Here is a 26,199-nt window from a genome sequence, read left to right on the forward strand (position 1 = left end):
AGCCTTGCACACTCGGTGTAAAGCCCGCAAGCATACTCGGTTTGTTTGCCTGGTGGGTACAGAGGCCAGGGCTGTATGCAGCCTTCCTGGACCTGCTTTGCTTATGCTGTGTGTAGAACAACTGGTCCATAATTAATATTTAAAATCCATATGCAGAAGATACTTACCTCTGTTATGATTCAAAACGTAAGCTTCTTTAAGAGACATTTTTTATCATCCCCTAAAATTAAAGACCGCAGACGGCATTTATCAAGTCCCAGAAATACTTCATGGCCAGGCTTATGCTCTGCAGAGCTGTCACATACAATTTTTATCTGCAGCTAAGTGAAGCAGGAGGTGCTAAGCTTATGTACCTGGCTGGCATTTGACAAGTGATCCCTCTAAGTCAGATGTTTTAGGAAGGCTATGGGTCATCAGCCTCCTAGGGTCACACAGCTGGCAGAACACAAAGAGATGCTGAGAGGACAGCAGAGGGTCACTTCACTGTTTCTTTCTTTGTTTAATCTGGGGGGAAGAAGTGGCTTTTTTGCTTATTTAACATGCAGTATGAATGGCTTATAATTAAAATCCAGCCAAGAGGAGATGGTTCAGGAATTACCAAGACAGCAGCCAGCCTCTGCCTAAGGAAAATCTTTCTGCATCTTTCCCCGAAACAGCTTCTGGAGCAGCAAACTGGAGAAGACTTTATTACTTGTGGCTCTCACCATCTACGTTCATGTCCAGATTTTCGGTATTACTGCTTCACTGCCTATACTCTCCTTCACATGTAATTGCACATATGATGGCAGTATTCATGCGAAAATTTCCCATGAACCAGTGGCAAAATACTCAAATAATTTGAAATATTTCAGGATTACGAGCAGGCAGGTTAATAATTTTTAGTCGTACAATGAATTGGGCTCAACACCTTTGCATACTGCAACTTGTTTAAGTCCTCTCAGACAAAGCCTCTGCTGTGGAATAGTTTCACATGCAAACAACCTCCTGCAAGCTGGACAACAAGCATTTCCCTCCATGCACACCACAGAGAGCTGTGGGCTATAGGACTCTGAGGAAACGTCTAAGGAAAGGGTAGGACATACCCAAGGGGTTACCGCTACCATAGCAAACAGAAAAATAAGTATCACGCTGCTACTCTTGCTTTCATTACGGAAACATGTGTAGCATTGCTGTGGTAACATGAACGCTGTGTTAGCAGAGAGAGGAAGGAAGGGAGCTGCCTCTGCTCTGCAGTACAGCAAACCCAGGAGGCGAGGCAAGGCAAGTCAGCCTGTCCTCTGCATCAGTAAAGTGCAGATGGTATTCTTTCAGCACATCCAGCCAAGAATTAACAAAGAAAAACTGCAAATAGACAAGCAAAATGACAGCCAAGAGCACCTTCAGTAAAATGCTTGCTTCAAGTGAAAACATTCAGGCTGAAAATACTGTACCTTTCACCTTTAGCGAACAGATGGCATCCAACCAAGACTGAATTACAACTCAGCCTGAACAGCAATGAGCTGACAGGCTGATGAAAGAAACCAAAATATTCCTTGTATAAGGAGAAGTAGGTTGGCAGGATCCAAATCTGACATGACTTGTCTCCTGCTACATGAATTCACCCTCCATCTTCCAAAACCTATAGCATTCTTCATAAGCCACTACAATTTGAAATGCAATGTGTGTAAGGCATGTTTAAAAGAAACACTAGTGTTCCCTAAGGGCACGATGGTCATTTTAAAAAAACGCCCAAACCATCAAACTATAAAAGAAATATACACCACAGTGTTATGAAGGAATCGTTCCACACATTGTCTATTGTACAATAGACTTAAAATCTGCAGTTACTCTGCCAGTGTGCTCATTCTAGAGATGCAGAAAAATACTTGCAAATGCACACAGCTGTTAGCCTTAAAAATCGCGAGGAAGTGCTTGCACAAAATTTTCTGCATTTCTGTGGGTTTCCTCTCTAAACTTTAGGAATTTCTCCCTTTGGGTGTGCTTTGTTTATTGAATTCAATAGTGCATTAAAATAAATATTTGAATTTAGGCTCTGATTCAAAAGGAGTAAGTTATCTCAAAATTATGCTAATAAATTTAATTTTCTCAACATCTCTCAAAAGAAAAAAGGTAAGTATCGCTATGTTGTTGCTATTCTTTTCAAAATCAAGCAATGAAAGAGGAAAAGAGATCTGGAAACTTCACATTGTTGGGTTTTTATAATGGGCACATTTTTCTTTTGACTTAATGGAGCTTAATAAGCCAGCCAAGATAATACCTCTGACTGTGGCATAATCTAAGCTATACAGCAAGGTACTGGATAGGAACATTTACTTTTTTCTTGAGAGGGCAATACACACCTGGGTAAGTCACCCAAACCAGAGATTCTGCAAGTAATGGGAGTTTAGGTGAAGGTTTTTTACCAATTTTATTACTAACATCGAAGGTGACTGACTGGTTAAAGCTTAGTCCACAAGTCTAGTACTACCAAACTCTATTTCCTCAGCAGCCAAGGCAAACATTACACTTCCTCCAAGAAAAGCTCCATCTCAAGAATAGGCAGAAAGGCCTAGGTGATTAAATTCAGCATCCCGGAGAAGCAGGACTCATAGAAAGCAGTAATGTCTTTTATTAGATGACGGTAGCTCTGGGGAAGGGAGGGGGCAGGGGACACTTCCCAGCATCAAGCCCTTGCTGGGTCTGAAACAAATGCAATGCCATGTCCATAGGCAGCTGCAGTTTGTTTTCCGTGTGGCTGGGTATATGCAAAGGCAGCTGGGCTGGCAGCGCAGCCTCTCTGGGAAACGTACACAGACCTTTTGCTTGGAGCGTGGTGGGCTGCCAAGGTCATGTCTTGCGCTATTTGTTACACCTAACTGCATGCAAAAAGAGCACCTCAATATCTAATGACACTTACGAACCAGCTGCCCAGCTGAACAATTTGGCAAGAAAATGTAACACTGCTAATGCAGTTTAGAAAGATAAATTAGTGGGTTGAAAAGTAGGAGATCAAAAAGGTAGGAATATCACCTTTTCCAACTGGGAATTGAAATATTCTGCTGCTTGAAACAAGCACTAATTTATTAGCTAAATAATAAATGTTTATCTTTATGATGATGAAAACTGGCAGCTAAAGCTTGGGAGGGAGGAGGATATTAAAGATAATTCAGACAGCGACACCAATTAGACATCAGTGAAAATGAGAAACTAGACCTGAAACTTCGGAGCACAGAATAACTACAGAAGGAGACAAATAACGAGAGGCATAACTGATTAAAAACAGACTCCGCTGAGTGGTATGCCAGGGCAAGAATACTACAGCTTTCTGAATGTCATTTCAAAAATTAACATATTGGTGTAGTCAAACTTTGGAAACAGCACAGCATGTCAGCCAGAGATGCTGGAATTCATGATGAGTCTTATCACTGGTTTAGCACCAGCCATCAGCTTCAGAAGCAGCCTATGCTGGAGACTGCAGAGGTCAGGCCCCCACACACAGGGCTGCTCACAGAGAGCCGGACCTCCACTCCGAGCCCCCCTGCCAGGGATGCTGGCTAGAGCTGTGCTGTAACCAGTACCACTGCCCCGAAGGCAGCAGTGGCTACATACTGCCTTCCTCTGTGAGCTCTGGTGAGCTCACGCTCCACTAGGTAACATCAGGAATCACTTTTGCGATAGAGGACTATACCAGCTGCCCTCTCAAGTTACTCATCATCAAAATAGCAGGAAAACTTTTCTCCCCTTAGTGCTCACTGAAAACCAGAGAGCTGACCAATTCTTCAGTATAGCAACTTCTTGCTGCAGCACTGGTACCCAGCGAGAGCACTGCAATCACAACAGCCCAAGCAGCAAGAGAAGTACCTCCAGGCTCATCATAACATGCACCACTGCTTATGCAGATGATGCCTATGGAGCATCCATAAGCTGAAAAATTCACTGGTACCCAGTGAAAACCCCACCAAGTAAGAAATAAAACACAAAGCATCTGCTACCATTTCCCTTCACTCAAACAATGGCGAAGAATCAGACCAAAGACCAGAAGATGCTCAAAATCACAGTACAAGAGTAGTAATGTAATGCATAATGTAGGAAGACAAATCTGTGGTTTATTCCTGAAAATACATCTCTTGAACAAGACACCAGAGGTATATCTCCAAAATAAGTCAAGAGGCTTGAAACAAGACAAATTCACTCTTTGAGGAAAGGTCTCCAGTGGCATTTGGGACCATCAGAGGAATGACCTCCAGCCTGGCACTCAGCTATGAGGCACTGCTTGTCCAGGGAGGAGTGCAACTCTGTGCAGGTGTTTTAAGACCTGCCTTGTTTATAAGCTCTTTCATCCTTCAGTAACTAGAGAAGCTGACTGGATTTAAGTCGGGCAGCTTGCAGTTACAAGACTCACTGGTAACAGCCCCCTCTGCCTGACAGCCCATCCTTCACCAACCTGCTCCCAGCCAGACTCGAATACCAGGACCCAGGTGAGGGTCCCCTGTGCTTCCAGAGGCTCGGCCACCTGCCCGGCTTTCACCTCCTCCCACCGAAGCCAGGGCCTGGCATCGTCCTGGCCGGGGCGGCTGGGTGCCGAGCCACATCTGTATGGGTGCACTTACCTCCGTGAACATGTCTTACTGCCTTCCTACATGGCAGGGGAGATTTCCTGTTTTCATACATTCCCTTGTCAGCCCTAATCAGTGTCAATAGGTTATGGTGTCTTTTGTGCTGGCGGCGTCAGCCCTGACAGGAAAGAACTTTTAATCTCTTCCCTCGCACCGAGCCATGAGAAGCTGCGAGCACTCCCAGGCATAACTCCCTTGGCTCTTCTCCGAAAAACGCGCTCTCAAGCACACGGTTGCTTAGCAATATTTGCCTTCCCCTGTACAGTTCAAATTGGCAACATCTGTCCCTCTGGCACATTCCACTTGTGAAAGAAATGGTGCAGAGAGTTTAAAAAAATAAATCTACAAACAGGTTGGTGGAGGACGTTTCGTGCGAGCCGTTACAGCTGCTTTGGCATTTTATTGCTGGTTTATTTCCAGCTTCAGTAAGACGTGTGGCTTCTTCCAAAGGAGCACTACACAAGGGAAAAAGGTCTTTTGAATCCAGTGGGACTCTCCTATTAAATCAAATACAACAAGTAGCTTTTTCTGTTTACATAATTACACCTGCATGATATGGCTTAGTTTAGGAAAGAAAAAAAAAAAAAACACCACAAACCCCACCAAAACACAGCACTGCCACATAAATCTCGCCTGTCCACTGGGAATGACTTCAATTGCTCCTATGATACTGCATGCATATCAAGTGAGAGGAAACAAAGAGAAGCCAAAATTTGTTTATGTATATCAAAATGCCAAAGCTGCAGGCAGCCCTGACCCTGTGCAGGGCAGTGTTCTGTCAAGCCCCAAAACTGCCTGTGACAATGAAGCCACCTGTGACAGGACACCCACAGCCCCTTAACCAAACCAGCAGTAGTACGGTTCGGGCTCTGAAGGAGGTAAGGGCCCAAGCCATGGCCAGAAGGAGCGGAAATACACAGTGAGCATCAATGTATATGGGCTTGGAACACCGATCATACAATCAACGCATGAATAGTGGGCAGCTTCTCCAAGGCTCGTTGATCAAGGAACAAAGAAAGTTGTGGGCAAGAAGCCTCATGCATACCTTTGCCATTGTATGCAATTTAACTACGTGCCAACCACTTTATTCCATAAATATGACAGCCTAAGCGAGCCTTCTCTGACCTCTCCCTGTTCAGCAGTGTGGCTGTGTGGTGGTCAGCTTCAGCTAGGAGACCTCTCAAGGTTGCTCCTCAACGCAGAGGATCATTTACCAATGACAAATCTCTGGAGGAGCCCAGTCTGAGCTCTCCCTAAATTGCAACTGGACCGCACACCAGGTGACTCTCCTCTTGAGCAGGGATGCCACTCAAGGTCTGAGGTTCTGTACCGGAGACTAAGGGACCCTTCCTTACCCAAGGCAGAGAGACCTCCTATCCGCCACAGATCCTCCACAAGTGACTAACAACATGCTGAACTAATACTAATGAAATTGATATTCAGTATTGACCATTATAAACTTGGTATAGATAATTCTGTTAGATGTAATCCATAGTCCAAGTCTGAGACTAAGATTGGACCTAGCCACACTTAAGCTCCATCAGGAGTTTAGTAAGCAAAGGGGTCCTCTCCGATCCTCATGACTCAACAGGAGAGTCTCCCTTACCCTTTTGCATCTCCAGTTTCTGTGCAAGTCTTTCTAGTTTGATTCTAACTCAAATTTCCTTTGTATGTTCCATCCACGTAGTAAGTAGTAGAATGAACCTTGCCAATTTGTCACACTTTTACAAGACCATATTAAAACCACTTTTGCTAATACGTCTCCAGCAGTGATTCGTTATGTGATCTACATCACTCATTCGCAACACCACCCCCAGGAGCACCACTGATCAGGGTCAGTGCCTCTGGATGTACCTGCAACAGAGCAGCTACAGCAAATGGGGTGTGGGGGAATGAAATTAATCTAAGAGCCTAAAAGGTACCAACTGCTTTCACTTATAAGAGCCAAAAAGGGCCATGGAGAAGACTCAATTAAAGGGATACATCTTCAGGCACTTGGTATTAAAACAAGTAGCAGAGAATCCTGTAGTCAGCCTTTCTCTGGCTGCAAATCATTTCAGCTCACACTTAGCACAGCGCCTAAGGGTGATGAGAAAGGCCTTGGACTGCACAGCTTTGCACATCAACATACAAGTTATTAGGGATGTTTACTGGGAATTGTGTAGCTCAGTTGCAGCCATTATAGGGAGGCTGAGGTTTTATTATTTCATTTTTAAAAGTTTTTCTTATACAAAAAAGTCAAAAATAAAATGTAGTTGATGAGACTAAGTGCTATTACAACAAGCCTGAGTATCAAAGTATCACAATATATACACGTGAACAAGCTATAAAAATAAATGGTTTTGTCAAATGATTAAAAAAGTAATTAAACCCCCCAATCCTCCTAGAAACACGTACAATCCATCCTCATACAAAGATGCAGTTGAACACCCCTAATGTCTTCCAAGGTGCCAACCACCGGGCCCAGTAATAGGACAGCGGTGGAATCAAAGTTCTGTTTCTTCCAAGCACATGACTCATGTCATGTTTAAGAGTGAATGCCATCCCAGATCTAGGCATCTTACACCACAATATAGACCCCAGTGACAAACTCCATCCTGGGTATTAAGAGGTGCTTATAATGGGAAGGCTAACAAATGGCTAGCTAACCATATGCTGTGGGAAGCTGACAAATACTTCTATCTACAGAAAAATAACTTCAGAAGCTGCCACTATGCTCAGCCACACCTCATCTTGAACGCTGCACCCTTCCCACCGCCCCTGGCTTGGTACAGCAGGAAAGGGGCTAGGAGAAAAAACACTGGGAAAACCCAATGCAACATTAATGCAGGAAGAGAGGAGGGAAAGAGGCGAAGGAATTGTGATTTGTGGTCTCCCTCAAGCTGTTTATCCTTTTGTTGGTTGTTTCATTTATTTTAACAGGGGGTAAGATACCACACCTTTGATGGTCCATTGAAACATGCAGTTTTCCATAAAGGTTTCCAAACTATGCCCCAAGCAATGCAGTCTGGATTGCAGAGGACTGATGGATTGTGCCCAAGACAGAAAAATTTTCTACCTCAAACTCCAAAGGAATTCTTAAATAACTCACAAATAATTTTTAAACAAACCCTAGACATATCTCACATTTAAACAGGTATCAGGTCAGAAATAAAAGTTGCTACTCCGCTTTGCATTTTAACAAGCTTATCGCCCCAGGCTAAAAGAAAACTGTCTGTTGGTGCTGCCTAACAAAGTACAACATGATTTTTCAAAAGACCATGGAATTTGTAGGTTGTTGGTTTTCTCTTTCCAGAATTATATCTCAAATAAAAAAAAAAAAAAAAAAAGAAAAAGAAAAAGGAAAAAAGGTAAAAAACCCCAACCAACTATTTATTCGTCTTACAATCAAAGACCTTACAACTGCAGGAGGGTGGAGTCTGGAGACCAGGCTGACAAAGTTGAGGCCACCACAGTCACCTCCTCCTCCTTGCTAAATGTCTGGCTTTGCTTTTGAAACTGGCAGCGATAAGCTGTCAGTGGCTGTGTTTTGTTTGGAGCTCATTAACATGCATGTCGCCTGCCACCTCTCGCTGCCTTCAGCGCTTGCTTTGAAGTTGCCTTGTTGGAAGGTTTGGCTGTCATCTGCTCTCAGCCTTTTCCTCAGGCTTTCCAGATCACTTTTCTTGTTTATTAGTGGGCCATAACAATCATCATATTAGCAGTACGAAATGTCTCTTACAATGTTTCTGCTGCTAATCACAGCCTCCTTGAATTTCATTCCCAATGCGCGCCCACGAACAAGGAACCTCAGTTCTATTTTCATTTGGGGTTTCTTTCCCACAACTCGCTCTGAGAGGCCACTACCTAAGTACATACTACTCCGGACTGGACAACAGTTTTGCATACCGCAGTCACCACCGGAGACCCACCTGAACAATAAGCAAAGATGAGGCTGACACAAAGCTTTCTTGTTTCCACAGATTTTTAGCAGGAGCGTCAGGCAATTGCTACAAACTACTGCTATCCACACAAGGTTTGAAAACAACTACTTCAGCTTAACAAAACGGTTAAAACCAACCAATTTCCTCCCTTGCAAGCTTGCTATCCATGTATGAGCTATTTCATAAACCAGTAACACTGTGATGCAACTGCAGCGACCACCTGACAACTCCTAAATGACTTTTTTTTTTTTTCCTTAATAAATACTTTTCTGCAGTCTGCTCTCTTCCTCGAATTTTGCTTTCCTTAAGCTGATATCCAAGCAGCTAAGCTTTGTCTGCAATGGCACAGGCTGCCTCTGCGTTTAAAAGACTGGTGCAGAAAACTTCGTTAGTTTTTTTGTTGTTTTTTTAAAAAAAAAAAAAGAAGTAATAGTTCCCAATTCCTCTAAGCTAGTTCTAGAGAGGTATTAACACTTGTCACTCACCCAAATAAAATCAGACTCCTTGCTGTTCAGAAAGCTGGCTATAATGCAACCACCTGCAAGGTGCAGTTTGATGCTTGGCTTCAAATCCAGAATACTGTTTGTGGTCAGATATTTCATGCTGGTCTCCAGGCTGGGTCCTTCTGCTGAAATTTAACTTTCCCTAAGCAGTCCTGGCAAAGGACTTTACGATCATTAGGGGCTGCACACATTTAAGTAATGACAGCAATGGTTAAGCCCTCAAGCTAGGAGATGGGAGTCTTCTGAGAGATCCAACAAAGAAAAAAAACATCTTTCAGAGGAAGGAAAACACCCAGCACACAGCTGGTTATGAGTTCTGTCAATGTAACTCTTACAATCAGTGAAACTGAAGCAATGGTACTTCTCAAGACACATGATTTCAGGTTCTCAGAAAGAGATACCACCACTTTGACAATACTTTAGCAGAAAAAGTAAGTCAAGCCTTCAGGCACACAAGCTTTTCTGAAGGACTCTAACAGAGACCACAAACTTCACACTAAGCACAGCTTGTGGACAAGCTCTGCAAGTTCGATTTGGTTTTGTTTAGCAATTATAGCACAAGTAAAACATGAAACTCCTGCAAGACAGAGCAGACTCTTAATCTGTTTTCAGCTGCCTTCAAATGATGCTTCCTTCCTTCCCCGGGACTGATGAGCAGCACCAAAGCCCACAGGCTCCATGCTGTCACTCAAACCACAGCTACGTTAGATGCTAACGTAACTGCAGCCCCAGCAGCACACACAATCTTCCCCACACTTGCGCAGCTGGCACTAGATGATCTCAGCTTGAAAAAGAGTTAGGAAACCTGAGGGATTCAGCAAAAGTCTCACTGACTTTTTCCATATTCACAGACAAGCTAGCCACTGATTCCTGCTGCCCTGCATTTCAAGAATATTAAACCGACAATGTCAAGCACTCATGAGAAATGCGGTAATTTGTGCCAAACAGACTTTTTGCCATTTGCTGTGTTAGCCAGCCAGAGCAGCTTGCAGTAGTTGCTGGTTTCCCCTCACTTCCAAACCACTGTTTCTGGCTTGCCTCACCAGAGACCACTACCAACACCGTCATCTGAGGACAGGGTTATCAATTTCACTTTGATACCTTCTCAGCATTACTTATCTGAATGTTTCTATGCACGTTTATTCGCTTACCTTTGTAAAATCTGTACGTGTTAGTCCGCATTGTACAGGTGAACGTTTGGAAAATTACTCATACCTGCCACTGCAGGATATTAATTTTACTCATTAGCATACAGCCACTGGCACAAAATGGGTTATCACGAAAAAAAGTAGCTGTTTGCATACACAACATTTAAAAAGCACTGACTTTGTTCTGCACAGCAATGGTAATTAACAACAGAAGTGGTAGTAAGTTCTCTTTAAATTCAGCTTACTGGCTCCTGATTTTGCAAAGTGCAGAGGACCACTGGTTTTCTTTCAATTTTTTTGTGTTGTGTGTGGGTTTTGGTGGTTGTTTTTTGGGTTTCTTTTTTGTTCCTCCTTTTTAAACACATCACTTTACAGTTGCCAATGAGAAAAGGCAATGGTCTAAATGCTGTGCTGGAGTCCCAACTAATTCCAGTAAGGATGGCTGATTACAAGCCCTTCATAGGAAAAACAACAACCTAAAAAACCTCAACCAAAAAACTTCCCAGTGATTAATATGCCATGGCAGCTTGTTTAAGCTTGAGCTTCTCATAGCAGTCTGGGTGAGGCACTGACTTCTGAGTCATCTGGAAAGATGCAACACAGTTTATGGAAATTCTTGCCTGACCCTATCTATGCTGCTCTTGCTCTCTGCCTTGTTTGCAGATCCACAGGATTTGCAAATCCCCATCTAACTATTCGTTCTCAGTCTCCCATTGCCTTGCAAAGTGATGGATTTAGCAACTGAATTTGGACGAATGTTCTGTAATGGAGACACTCTGTGGAGAGAATTCAGGTTTGGTGTAAGCGGCTTAAGTCCATCTCAATCCATACCTGCGGGGGAGAAGCTCACAAGGACTCAGCTGCTCTCAGAAATGGTTTCTCAGCACCCTTTCCCTCCACTCCTCACCCCGCACTCCCAGCAGATGCAGGATCCCTGTTCCCTTCTTCATACTGGTACTCTGACAGGGCTTCCAAGCAGCAAGAACAAATGCTTCTGGTGACCTGATGGCTGGCTGCAGCACTATACAGCCTTTTTTTTTTTTTTTTTTTTTTTTGGGGGGGGGGAGGGGAAGGGAATAATAATAATAATAATAATAATAAAAATCCCCCTGTTATTTGGTATTTTGCATGAAAGCCAAGTCCAGACATGGGAGTCAAGTGAACAATCAAGGATCTCAAACTTGAAAAGCCTTGCAGCTGAGAGTTGATAGTTGAACACTGGAACTGTGTACTTCTCAAAGCATCAAAGAGGAAGATGAACAAGACTACCTGTTATTTATGACTTCTGCAGTCTGACACATGAACTGAACTTTGAACATCAGTCTGGTTAAACTGAAGTAACAATACAAGATGTCCTTTTGGCTTTTGAACCTGCCTCCTTTCCCCACATGCCCTCAACCTCCAGCTCTTGCAGAGTGCTCTTTATCCCAGAGACCATAAGCAAACATTAAAAATCTAATAACAATTTTCATTTGTGATTGATCTGCCTCTTTAGCAGTCACACACCAACAAAAAGACGATTTTGCACAGTGCTTGTGGTGAAGCAAGGAAATCCTCCTCCAATCACATAACACACTTCTGACTATAAAGAGAACAACAGAGGAGACCCAGAAGACCTTCTTACCTCGCGGGGGCGGGGGGGGGGGGGGGGGGAAGAGCCTAATCTCCCTTCTCATCCATAAATAGTAAATAAATATAACGTTTGTAGAAAGACAACAATAGTAGCTTAACATTAAATACTCTGTATTGATTAGGTAAGACCAAATGACAGTGCTATATATGTTTTTTTAAAGATTTTTATTCTTAAAGGATGCAGGATTAAAGCAATATATTTATTTCTAGTTCACCAGGGTTCACCTGTCTGGCCACTCCTGCCAGTAGAAAAACTCAGCTGCCATGGAAAAAAGTCAGTGAAAAATTATTTCTCTAGAATGAACCTTTTATTTTTGTCATCCAAACTTCTTTCTAGGTATTTAATCACTACTATAGACTATGCAACAATGACATTTTAACCGGTGACCACTCATAAATATTTACTGAGGTGAACAGAGCTCAGTGATAGCAATCCTACTTTTGTGCTTCAAGGATAATACAGTGCTACCTGAAAGACTTCACAGGTCTGGCTCCTTCATTGTTGTTTGTTGTTGTTGGTTTGGTTTCTTTAATTGGTTACTTCCCTATTTGCTTCCCCGTTTGTAGGTGAAAGAGGAGAGTCCGATGAGGTCTCATTACATGAGATAAAAGGAGCTACTCCCTAACGTTTACAAAACTGCCAGGAAAACAAAGGCAAATCTTCAGTGAGCATCAAGTACTATAGATTCTCCCAGACACTGTGCCCTTAATAATGCTTGAAGATTTATAAACACTCTCTCTCACACCAGCCCCACTGCTTCTTGGCCCCGCCGTCAAGCCAGTTCCCTTTAAGACATCATAGTCTTTGTCAATGGGGGCAATACAAGGGTCTTGTTGGTGCTGCAGCTCTCCTAAAGACATGAAAAGAGAGAATGGCTTTAAAAGCATCTTTGTTTAGGTGCTAGGGGAAGAGGTAAAACCTGGCACTTAAAAAGAAGGGATACATCTATCTGTGTTTGTGTCTATTTATGTATGCTATATTTTTAAGTCTTCTCACAATATATTTGGAAAGATGTCTTAAAGAGACAGGGATGATGTTTGAAAATGAAGGTTTTTATTTGGGAAAGAGCTGTTCAGTTTCTTTATGCGAATGCAAAGTGAGTCACTTCACAGTTATCCACTGTGGATTAATTCATTCTACAGTGAATCTGCTTGTCTATTCAGACTGGAAGGCTTAGCTTGTCAGTGTTGCCATGAACAGAAGCTGTCAATAATGAATTCACAGCTGCAGGTGACACATGCCTTAGAAATTCAATTAGTCAAAACCCATGTGGTAGAAGAAATGGCTTTCCTAAATGATATCAAGGAAGATCACGGGGAAAACTGTATTTGGCATGTGGCTGTTCAGTATAAGCGGGGCTGAATGGTTTAAATAAAAGTTGTAAAACCATGCTCCCAGTTGCTGGGAGGATGAGGGAGGAACAGCAGAGTTTCTGCTAGTCTAGACCTATTCACTGTCAGGGTCATGGGAGGGCAGGAGCCTCCCTGCAGCTCCTGTTTCACCAAAAACAAAAGGGGAGGGCCAACCTTTCAGCTGAAGGACCCCCTGATTAGCCTTCCCAAGATGCTTTCTTGGGTTGAACTTTCACCTGCATGCAACTGGGTATTTCCTAAAAGCAAACCAGCCAGCCCTGTTCCCCAATCACCTTGCTCATACCCCCACATCCAGCACACCCAGAATATATCCAAGTGTGCAAGTGCACTGTCTCTCCTCTTCACTCTCCAGGCTTTAGCACTGAAAGACTGTATCATCAAATACATGTTAATAATTGAAACCAAACAGAAGTAACTAAATATGATAAGGTAGGAAACAAGCAGAAAATGAAGTCATGGATTTTTCACGAGAGCTTACAGAGCCATTATCTAAAATGCCTATGTATAGAAAACAATCTAAGTCACGGCCTAAAGATACCCTCAAAAGAGAATCATTCAGCATATTCAGAAAAGGTTTCATTACCAGCTCCAAAATGGACTAAGCATATAATTAAAGCAGGGCTTTGGTTTGTGCAAAATCATTTCTTTCGTTATCTTCAATTCCCTTTTTATTACGTTCTTACTCTACCACATATCTAACAGCACTCCTGCACCAGCATGGGCAATACCACTTGTGCTCTGGCAGTTGCAGCATTTTTACAGGTATTTGGATTCAGAGCCAATGCTCAATGGAAAGTGAGAGGTTTCATTCAGCGTACAGCATCATAGCCAACACCGCCTCGTCTAAAGTCGTATTAAACCAGAGATATGCAAGATGACATAAAAAGTATGTGGATGGGAAAAGAAGATGAAAATAGAAATGAAGAATTGGGAAAGAACAAGGAACTCTCATTACTGAAAAATAAGCATGCCCTCACAGAAAAAAACCACCAACAAATTGCGGAGAGTTTTAAACCTAGAAATGCCATTTACCTTTTTGGCAATGGATAAAGAAGAATGAGTAATGCAGAGAATAAGGTCCTACACTGCTTTACTTCTCTCCCAGCAGTAAAATATCTGGTCAAGCAAATGACGAAATGCAGACTACAGGGCACTTCCTATTTTGAGGTATGATGTGCAATGCCAAACCTAACTCTGAAGCAAATAGCGTCTCTCTCAGTACGAAAGTATTTTCACAACTTCCTAAACCAATTTTGCCAGTTTCCCATGATTTTTCACAAGAAATTGTCCACAGCCACTTGCAGCTGATCAACACTCTTTTCCATGAAAAGCAGACCACACTCCCCCTTTTTACTACGCAAAATACAATTCAAAAACTATCTAGGTATCTCCCCTCACCCAGCTGCGTTAGGTCAGCACTGTGGGATCCTACATCCCCTAGGGCAGAGCAGTATTTTCAGTGCTGAAGGATGAGCACGGTAAAACTGCCAAACGCACATGGGAACCAAGTCCCTTTGAGCTCACAGGCAGCTGAGCTGCAAGGCAGGCAGAATCAGTGTGCTGGTCCCTTAGCAAAGCTGAAACAACAGGCTTCAAAGGGCACCACAAAAAAGAGTGTGCGTTTGCAAACAACACTGCTCCTCCTCTCCCACTGCTTTATCAGCGTGAGCTTCAAGCTGCCTTAACCTACAGCATGCATCTGAGAAACCCAAGGCTTCCGCCTTCATCACACATGACAAATCAGATAGGTGGTCTTGGGATCAGCAAAAACAGATGGAGTACAACAAGGAATCCTGCCGTACCAAAATAATTACAAAGGCAAGAACCTCTTCTTAACTGCCTGGTTAAGAAGCAATCATCATTCCAGCCATCCCCTTATCCCCTTCCCCTAAAGTTTCCTGATAGTCTCCTAAACAACACACCTGCTCCTTGTGAAGCTACTGAACTTCACGCCAGGGCCCAAATGCAGGTGAGAGATGCTTTCCGAAATCTTAGGAAAAGCCTTCCAAACCACTCTGACCACTGCCCCTTTTCTCTCAAGCAAAAGGTAGAGCTGACCAATCTAACCCAGCTCAACTGCACCAGTCTCTACCATACCATGCATATGATCTCTAACCAACTCAAGATGCAGGGAGAACTTACAATAAAAAAGAAAAAAAGGTGCACATTCTCGTAAGTTTTCTTCCCTATGTCAAGAGGGCCACTTAAGCAGTAAAAAAGCAACAGCATTATGTTCTGATTTGCACCCGCTAATCTGCAACACCCTGGCCCTCAACCCCGCTGCAATCAATTGAAATGTCTCAACCTGGACAAGAGCAATCCCTGAAAGTGACCAGAAGAGCAGAACGAAAGACAGAAAAAGCAGTTGAAGACAGAAATCTAACTGCAGATTGCTAACTGAAGATTGAAATCTAAGCCCCCAAACATTATTCTTTTTTAAATGGGAGCCAAATGAAGAAGCTAGGATTTCGCTCTCAAGAAAATAATACATATTAGGAAGCTATTCTCAGATGAGCAGGAATAACCAGAGGTTATAAACGTAACACATTTTGGTCTTTGGCCCAACTGTCACCTCTTCACTGCAACGACTGCAGCTTCCCATCCCACGTCTCCTGCAGCATCCCTCTCAGGTCCTTGGCAGAGAAAAGGACAAGTGAGTGACTAGAATGAAGGTATGCCTAAGCTTGCTGCCCAGGCTGCCTTCTGCTGCTAAGATCAAACACATTGAGCAAGTTCTGTTTGTATTTACTTATAGCTGGGACAAAAAAAGAGGCTATCTTCTTTGCACAAATGCAAAATTTTACAGAACTTTTAGGATCTTCCTTGTCACTGAGAATTCCACCTCTGCACTAGGTTTACTTAAACCTTCAGAACTTGCTCAGAAGGCATCCGATGAAGTGGAAGACAGAATGGTTTCATGCTCACCAAGGAAGCTAGGCTAAATCCATCTGGCAGAAATCTACAGGATGCTTTTTGTTCACATTAATACCTTCCTGAGGGTCTACAGTAAGATCTTGCAAACTTAGTTAAGAGTACCTTGTGGTATTCACAGCCACTTATTACAAAGCCACAAACCCTTCAGCTTACTGGATGACCACAGAACTCACTGCAGAGTCAGCTGTCCCCATTTTCAGTGGGGATTCGGGGCTTCTATCCACCATCACTCAGACTGAGCACTGACACTCCACATGTACGAACTGCAGGTGCATCACCACTTCATCTTCACAGCCTATCATTTCCCCCTTCTCCTTTTCAACAATCTTTACAGGCAAAACAAGAATAGCAGCAACGGAAGCAGTCTCCCTAACCATACAACTTGCTGCAGCCTCACTGAGAAAACCATTGAATCATGGCAAGTGTTGCATTTTCACCACCCAAACAGATGTCTCGCCTGGGTCAGCAAAAGCCATCCTCAAAATACACATTCTAAACACAGTAATGCAGGCACAGCCTTCATCATTTCTGGTACTCTCTGCCCTTCAAGGACCTGCTCTCTCACAGCTGAACTTACCCTGCCAACAACAGAGCCCCCCCAACAATTGCACTCACCTCTACAGGCTCAGAAGGGATTTCCAATTTGGATAGTTTAGCTTTGGCGTCTGTCTTCAAATCGGAGACTTCTTCATAGGGTTCTCTATGGTATTCCTCCTGGAAAGGTTTGAGATCTGGCGATTCATCTGGTGCCTGATCTTGGCCATCCATTGGTCTGACATAGGCAGTCGGTTTCTGCTGCATTGCACTGGTTTTTGATGGCAAAGGTGGGGGAAAAGTCTGAGAGGAAGGCTGAGTGGTGCTGGTCAGGTTAACCGCTGAGCAGCCCCGACTTTCCTTCTCTTGTGATCCTGTCACTAGGTTCTGAAATGATTTTGTTTGACTGTAGGTCGGCCCATGACTTTTACTGCTGTTCTGTGACCTGGAATCGATATGCTGGCTGGAATGTAGAGGTGACAGGGGCGCCACTGGAGAAGACAAAGATGATAGCAATGGAGAAAGCACCAAAAAGGAAGGCTGCAGTTCATTAGCATGACCTTCACCAAGCACATGCCTGTCATTTCTCTTGTGAAAATCCACATGACTTCCCTGGCTGCCATGGTTCTGTTCTTCACCTTGGCTCTGACCATTGGCTAAGGTGTGACTCTTGGTGTGCAAACCTGGAGCTGGGTCTGTTCTTGATTGTGCCTTTTGGTAGTGAATGGAGTGGCTTGAAGCGGGAGGAGCTACAACCGTAGGTCCCATGGGTGGATGGTGGGTTGTGCGGTGGAATGAAGATGGTAATGTATGGCTGGTCTTTTCAGGGAAGTATGGGCGATGAGGCTTTTGTTGTGGGATCAGAGAAGCGACATTTTTAGGAACTCCAATGAGTTTCTGATGGGATTTGTTGTGGCTCATGAGGTCCTTGACCTCCTCATAATTGCCCAGCATGTTCTGAATTCGGCTTGACAACTCATCTCCTTTATTAGTCTGGAATAGAACAGAGGTGGAAGTTAAAAAAGCATGGACCCCCTCCCACTCCAAGAGTTCCAGCTCAAGAAGAGACATTCTTCAGGGTCTTAATTTAATCACCAGGCACCACCACCGGTGAAGTCACACATGCTCATCTTGATTCTGCATGCAGTCTCTCCAAAGCAAATGGGACTGCTTTAGTCAGTGTTAGTCCTTCTGAACCAAGATTGCAGATGTGCCTGCAGTCTTCAGGAACGTTAACATCAGACCACTTTGTTTCAAACACAGCTGCAGAAAGAGACAGCCAAGCTGCTCTTGAGCACTCTCCTTCAAAATCCCAGACTACAAGAGGCCCCCAGATGAATATGCCCAACCCAAAGTCCATACTGCACCTGCACCATCTACAGAGCTTTACGTGCATACATGAATTTAAGTTAAGCAGATGGGAAGATGCTGGGTTTGCATGTATCATGTTCCAGTCTGCTACACCGTAGGTACAGCTCTCCTCTTCCACCCCAACCCTCCTTCCACCTCTTCCTCCACCACACCCTCCCTTTACCATTACCTTGTAGGGTTCTGCAAAGAGGGGAGTCTTCTCAGGGCTCTGGTCTTTCTCCTGGAGAGCCTCCTGATTCCGCCTCTCTCTCTCTCGAATACGCTGCAAGTTTCTGTCCTCGTTGTACAAGCTTTAGGAAAGAGAGAAAGAAAGGATGGTTAACACTTTATACCAGTGTTATCAACAGGCATCTACTTTGTGCAGAAACATGTGTTTTCATACAACAGTATGTGTCCAGTGTGAAAGTAATTTTGAAATCCACAGAGTGGTTATAGCTGAAAAGTTAGTTATGCCAAGTATTTGCCCTACTGCATAGTAATGGAATATATGAGGTACAGCATGCAACCTTCTGAGTGATTTCTATTCTGATACAATGCATCGGGAAGGGTGGGAAGGGGAAAACTATCCATTTAATTGTGAAACACAAATTGATAACAAGTCAATGTGGGCGATAAGTGCATGAACTGGCAAATCCAGTTGCAATGATCAATGTGAAAACTACCATTCTTGTTCTCCTCCAGATTTCTGCCCTGACTCTTCACTTGAGAGTGAAAAAAAAAAAAAAAAAATCAGCCATTTTGAAGGTGCTTCCACTTTCAGAGATTGAACTTTGCCTACTTTATAAACAGGCTTAAAAACTTACTCTCTGCTTTAAAATGACATTTGGAAAGCTGCTTACCTGGCAAACCATGCAGTTGCATTTAAAGCAATCACATAAATGTGTTTAAAGAGAAGGTCCCAAAAATTTGGAAAACACCAGGTCAAATCCCCCTGTTCCTCCTCAACCACATATGTGTGTGCTCAATTCCACCAGCCCTACCAAAACAACAATAAAACCGTGACACACGCACAGCAGGATGACTTCATGGAAAACCAGAACCTTTAAACTACACCTCCTCTGTGAAATACTACTGCAAAATAAGGGAATCTATTGCTCTAGTATTTATGGATCCTTGGGGGAAAAAAGCATCCAGGCATACTATGTGGATGAAGGTTTTTCTCTCCTCTCCTATTTCTACTCTACTGCAGTCCACTGCATACACACAATTCATATACTCTCCTTAGTACGCTGAACTTCTCAAGTATCCCAGTTTGGAAGGGAAGAGCTTTGTCTTCCCCACCAGTGACATTTCTCAAATACCACACCAGGAATCATCTACTGAAAGCCTGACCATCCTTAAAGGAGAGTCAGAGGACTGGCTTTGCCGTAACAGTTAACCAAGAGGTCTGACTACTGCAGAGGCCGTTTCCTGTCTCAATGTGAACTCTGGAAAACGATGCTGTCTGATGGCAAATTTCCATACATAGAACTGCGGCAAGGATGTAGTTGTGCCACTGAGACAGAAAAACATATTCAGGGGTTAGACTATGCACATTTTAAATAGTTTCCAACTTTGTTAGGGCTAAACTTTCCAAACATAGCAAAACAGAAGTTTCCAGTAAGCACTATGTATCCCACTTCTGCAAACAATACAAAGAATTTTAAAAATAAAATAATCACAGATCACTGATTCAGTAAATATACACCATCCTTCTGTTACAAACAATATCCAACAGACACATTTCCTCTGTGCATCTGATATCATTTTGCATGTGAGCAATTTCATATCTATAATCAGTTAGTTGGTCAGTTGCCCTGCATGTGCCAGAAAAGCTGTGTGCAGTCACCTATGGGAGATATCAACTGCAGAAGACAAAAGATTGGGAAGAATTATAAAGCAAACAAGAAGCGATCCTGGCTACATCTACTACTTGAAACTGTATCATAGCATCACAGAACAGTCTGGGTTGGAAGGGACCTTGAAGATCACCTAATTCCAACCCTGCTGTCATGGGCAGGGACACCTTCCACTCAACCAGGTTGCCTCAAGCCCCATCCAGCCTGGCCTTGAACACTGCCAGGGATGGGGCACCCACAGCTGCTCTGGGCAACCTGTGCCAGTGTTCCGCCTAAGTGCATGCATTTCAAGCTGACAGCATTTTTTAAACTTCTCTGTTCAAGTTATCTGGAAGGTTTTTACTGAATTTCCTAAACACTGCAGGAAATTAAAAATGATTCTGCAAATATCCTTTATATGAACTTCAAAGAAATTCCCTTAACACCAAGCATGAAAAAACCCACAGAAGATGGTTTTAACAACTATGATGCTGGCTTTTAGCACAAAGGAGGCCTCTGAAACCTCCTCTTTCCTAATCTGTCATGCCGTGACCCAGTGTCAGTACTGACACCAGCTGTAGAACAAAATTGGGGGGGACGGGGGACGACGACACAGGGACGACGACGTAACTTTTATCAATTGGCTCCTCTTCACCCACTGGTCCCCAGTCCATTTCCCCCATGGCTGCACAAGCAATCAAGCTAACACAGTGGGGAAGGCAAAGGAACAAAACCACAGCCCTCAGTGACAAGTCCTCACTTCTTGCCATTTCGCAGCCTCTGTGCCCTGTAGTTACTCTCTTCGCTTAAATTATACAGCTCTCTTGCAATGAGCACTTACAATGTGTTTGGACTAATCAAGGCTCTTACTGCAACCAGGCGCTCAGCTCCAGCTCTCCCCCACCCACCCTGACTTTTTCCTTTTGAAGCTACCACCAACTATGTTTCTGAACATTATTGTTAGGCTCAGTGTGATGCTGAAGGTATAAAAGGACAATTTTAAGTTAGTTTTAACTCCTCCTCGAGCATTAGCTCTTTTCCTAGTCATGTTTTCCCTGGTCAGTTCTTAAGCATAATTTTCATCATCTGATAGACAAAAGGACATTCAGGAAATTAAAAGACAGAAAGAGGATGTACTTTTTACAAGTACAACAGCAGCGTTAAAGAGAGCAAAGCTCCTTCTCCCGCTTTGTGCCTTTTGATACATGTACACCTTTTGGTCTGCACAACACTGCTGAAATCTCGGCCTGCCCTGTTACTATTTCTGCCTTGATCCACACCACGAACGGCAAGCACTCAGACCTACGCTGTACTTTTTAGTACAACTGCAGCATTAACTATACATACTTGGTTTTGTTTGTTTTCTCCTTAGTACTTATTAAACTACTCATGGTGTTGGCTGGAGTACACAGCACACAGAGACATAGTGCTTGCTTGCCCCAAAATAGATTTTGCTACTGCAACTCGCAGCTTGCTGCGGCACACGTCAGATCCAGGCCTCCCGGAGACAAGCTGTTGAGCTGGCATAGCTCTCTGCTGAAACCCAAGATAACAAGAAATGAAATCAATACATAAGGACAAAAGCCAGAGCCAATGCATCTCTTTCTAAAACAGGTTGTTTTCAAATGAGCCAACCTCATTTTCTCTTCCCAGGTAAAAGACTGTTTGCCTCTTTCAGAGAGGACACAGAAAGACATAAAAGCCATGAGGCTGAATACAAGTCTTTTGGGGAATGCTGTCAGGACTAAAAGAGTAACTTCTCACAGACCCATTCCCAACCTCCCTAACAATCCCAGTTACCTTTCAAAAACCCTTAACATCACTCCTGGACCATACCATACCACTTTATAACCTGCATTATTATTTAGTAAAAAGGCACATGCAATAGTATTTGAATACTTCAGATTTCTGCAGGTGCACTATTATAGCAGTGGCCATTCCTATAAAGCACTGAGGACTCAAACCACCTCCACACACTGCCAGAGTCAAGCATCCTATCTTGTAATGACCTCACTACTCTCTGCTTGTTGAGTTTCCAACAATAATCTAAAATTTGCTCCCCTGGTCAGCTTCTTCACATAACATTTATTAGAAAGGAGATAACGTAGAGCAACTTTCTTAAACCAACAAAAAATACACACAATACCTTAGATGGATCCAGTTACCAAGCTGGGTATAATTTCCACACGCCAGCTGGCTGACGTGGGGATGCAATGGGGATCCACATGTTCACATGATCACACATGTTCTCCCTTTGTTTATAAACCTATACAGAACAGGACTTGCTATTAACAGGTTTTTTCCTGTTGCTAGGTAAAAAGGGCTGGAGCCATAAACTATTCTAATTACTATTCTTGCAGGAAAATACAAACCAGCATGCCACTATCAGCAGTAAACCCAGGTTGAAAAGCATTAGTGATGATCCACAAATATCTGCATAAACACATGTGTATCTCCCTGGCTGGAAGAGCACTGAGAGGCTGAATCACTCCACAGTGAGACTCTGCTGCGAAACAAACAAGCGGAAATTCTGACCAAGAGGTTTTGTGCAGTTATTTCAACTTGCAGAGCAGGAGGGTGAGCCAAAGCCCACTGAAACAGGCAAAAAAATTCTCAGCTGTTTCAACGGACTTTGTGCTGGGTAATGAGAGTGCATTCTTCAGTCATGCAAAACAGGCCTGACCTTGGGCACACATGAGCAAGCCTCCCGCAAAATGAAGGGAAGTCATCATTTGGAACACTATATAACAGTTCACAAGGTTCAGCTGCTGCACTTTAAAAAAAAATAATTAAAAAAAAAACAAAAAAAAACAAAAAACCCCCAACCAAACCCCCCAAAAAAACCAAACACAACCCAAAAAAACCCCACCGCCTCAAAACAAAAACCCACCACACCCCAAAAACACCAGTCCTCAAATATTAAAAATATGAGTTCATAAATTCTAATCATAAATCAAACCATTAGCACAATATTGCTACTCATATGTTTCATCCTCTTTATCACAAACTCTTAACAATAACATCACCTTAATAATGAAGACAAAACAGAACGTGTATGTGCACATGAGCAAAATTCACTGGAAAGGAAGCAGGCAGAACATCAGTGATATGTGTGAAGGACTGGGGGAAACCTTGTGGGCTATTTTTATTTGTTGTCCCAGGGTAAAAATCTGCTGTCAGCACTGGCTGACCAGGGTTCTTGTTTTATATTATGCCTTGCTGCAATAGTCTCATTAAATCTTAACTTTGAACAAAATAAGCCCATAACTTGCAAGTAGTTTAAAAACTAACACCAGCAATAAATAAAAAAAAAAAAACCACATCCAAAACCAACCCACTAACACCCCCAAAAAATAAACAAAAAACAAACCAACCAACCAAACAAAAAAAACCCAAAAAAACAAAACCAAAAAACTAACCCAAGCTACATATTATGACCCTGCAAATTGTTTTCTACTAAAACACTGTGCTACATCCATGTGGATTACGGATATCCTTCTATTTCTAGGCTGGCGAGCATCCAAGTTCAGAGCAATCAAGTCATCTTGCTCAGAGATTCTGATTACATCCAAGCAAAAGGAAAACCCCTAAACAACTGTAACTTGTATCTCTTGCAACAATGACACAACGAGAAGCAGCTATCTTTCCTACATGTATTGCAACACTAAACATCTCACACCCTGCTTGCTGCAGAAGCAGCAGCTGTAATACCTCTAAAGGCCTCTTTCTTTCCCTGAACCTTCACTGACCCCAAGCTCTCTTCCCAGCAATAAATTCTTTTTAAAGAGTGTATGAAGAGAGGAGGGCCGGAGGGGAGGGGAAGGGACACCGCCTTTTTGTAATAATGCCAGCTCCTGCAGGTTGAAAAGATGATGCACACGCCTGCTCCCGGACAGCAAGGCGGGCATGGGTGCTCTCACACGTATGAGATGACGGGGCACTGCTCAGCGAGGTTAGCCATGCGCTGCTGCCACTGCAGACCTCTTTGTACTGTCACAGTGGCTAGTGGCCCAGGCTGCTGGCCACCCCTTCAGCCCAGCCATCCCCCTCCACTTTGCTGTTCAGGAACACCATCCATCCTCTGCCTCTCTTTCTGCAACGGACCCAACCAATTTTTGTTCCCAGTCTCCCTCCAACTTTAACGTGCAGAAAGAAGCACATTTTAAAAGCAGAAGGATGAGAGAATAAACACTGAGTGGCTGCATGACTTTATCATGCAGTTGAGAGCACCAGCCCCCCTTCTCTGTTACAGGCGAGCCCTTAAACTACTTCAAGACAACAGCTAAAACTCATTTTAATTCGTGTATTTTATCATGGAGGCATACACCTCCCATGCACGCTGCCTCGTCTCATACTGCGGGGCTTTTATTTAAAAATAAGTAAATTGCATTGCACTAGACTGCATTCCTAATTGAGAGCAGAAGCATCTGCTGTCTGCTAAAACTTCCACTTTTTAAATATGAGCCTGTAGCTACCCTGGTCCCAACACCTGAGGAGACATCGTGTCTGTCCTGGCCATTTAGGGGTATTTGTTGAGATGCTCTTTAAAGCTTTTCAAAACCTGGGCTATGCTGTTGAGCTTAAGGCCGCCCAGTTTCCCCAAAGTCAGCGTTAAGGAAGGCAGGCAGAAAGCATCCGAGAGCCACCATCAGCTCAGTCCCCGCATGGCCCCATGCCAAGAGGAGAGGAAGGAGGTCTCCATGGCCAGCCAGGCGCCACCAGAGGAAACCCGCGCAGCGCAGCCGCCTGCCAGTCTCCAGCAAACCGTTCCATGCATGACAGAGCTCTAACCTCGCTATGGCCAAAGCTGCAGGGAGAACCCCAGCTCCAGTTCTTCAGGAACCTCTCCAGATGAGCTTTGATATTAAGATTTTCCTAGAATGAGCACTCAAAAAACCCAAAAAACCGACCACCAACCTCAAAACCACCTCCAAGCTCTTCCTTACTGCTGTGGAAATGCTTTGTGAAACTTGGCATTAGCATGTCAAGCACAAGGAGCAGGGGGTCTCCATAGTCCCACCACATCCATCTTCAGAGGGAAAACAGTTCCAAATTTGAGAATTAAAAACAGCGCTGCACTTTCTGCAGCTGGGCTACACTTGACACGTCATCAGGAAAACCCAAACACCCCATTATGTTCAAACAGTCTGATGAGACTGAATGCTCACCCTGAAATGTTAGGTCAGTTTTGATCTTCAAACATGCTCCACAAAAAGTAAACACACACACAAATCCCCACACCCCCCCCCCAAAAAAAAAACCACAAACACCAAACCACAAACAAAACCCAATCACACTTTGCTACACACCAAAAGAGTAAAATACTCCTATGCTCAAAGCAGCACAAGCTGAAGAAGACAGCCCACCGGTGCTCAAAGCAGCACAAGCTGAAGAAGACAGCCCACCGGCTCCAGTAACAGGGCTAAGTTCATCCAAGCATACACCCTGACTCATGACATCATCCAGGCTTGGGTCTGTAACAGAAACCATGAAAATACCAACGTGCTCTGAAGCCACACTCGGTGACGTGACAATCCTTACTAGAGAGTTCCAAATGCTGATATGTGACAATCCAGCCCATGACAGCATTTTCAAAAAATAGATGGTGCAAGAAGAAATTCTGCTTCTCCTCCTGTCCTGTGTGTTCTCCAAATGAAAATGAAATTAAAATAGAAGTCTGCTTTAGTTTTAGTTGTAATAAGATCTGTTGCTGGCTCCCAAAAGGAATTAACTCAACAGCAGCGAGGGAGGGTGGAGAAAGGCTAAAGCAAACACAGAACGAGGATGCTCACTTCCCTCTGAACACACAGAACCTCTTCCTTCGAAACACTTCAGAGAGAACATTTCCTTTCAGTACAACTGCAGGAAATCACAGATTTATTGAAGCTGTTTTGTCATTAAAATGGACTTAAAAAAAAACAAAGATGAGAAGCTGCTGATGATCATTTCTCAAGACCGAGACATATTCTTGTTTAATCTCAACACAAGACACATCACCCCCCAAAAAAGATTAAACAGAAACCACACAGATTCACTGGAACAGGCTCGCTGCAGCACCTCAGCTGTGCTACCCTGCAAGTCTCCACAGAAGAATCACCACCAATTTATACAGCCAGGATCACATCTACAAAGATTAAAAATGCAGTTTCATTCATCAGCCCATCAGCTTGAAAAGAAACATGGATAAACACAGGGCACAGAAAGTTACCGAGCATCCCAGATGTGCTCAGCTCTCAGCTTTTATCACCGAAGTAGCTTGCCTGACAGTGACTGTAAGGCAATCAGATGAAAGGATGACATTACATTTAATACCAAACAGCATCAAAAATGGCTCGCCTTAACCTTGGCTTCCTTTCCTTTATGGAAAT

At 43.4% G+C, this 26,199-nt stretch overlaps 1 protein-coding gene across 5 annotated transcripts in view; it reads right to left on the reverse strand.

The window, feature by feature from the left end:
• The window catches only part of AFF1 (AF4/FMR2 family member 1), a 113,123-nt gene that overhangs the window by 50,890 nt on the left and 36,034 nt on the right, over window positions 1-26,199 (reverse strand). For all 5 annotated transcript variants that reach the window (XM_040583158.1, XM_040583136.1, XM_040583125.1 and 2 more), the window contains exons 2-3: window positions 18,184-18,304; window positions 16,725-17,636 (exon numbers count right to left, since the gene is read on the reverse strand). In XM_040583158.1, the coding sequence (XP_040439092.1) occupies window positions 16,725-17,636; window positions 18,184-18,304 (1,033 nt within the window). The remainder of the gene's footprint in view (window positions 1-16,724; window positions 17,637-18,183; window positions 18,305-26,199) is intronic.

The sequence above is a fragment of the Falco naumanni genome, chromosome 1 (genome assembly GCF_017639655.2).
Source record: "Falco naumanni isolate bFalNau1 chromosome 1, bFalNau1.pat, whole genome shotgun sequence".
Lineage (NCBI taxonomy): Eukaryota > Metazoa > Chordata > Aves > Falconiformes > Falconidae > Falco > Falco naumanni.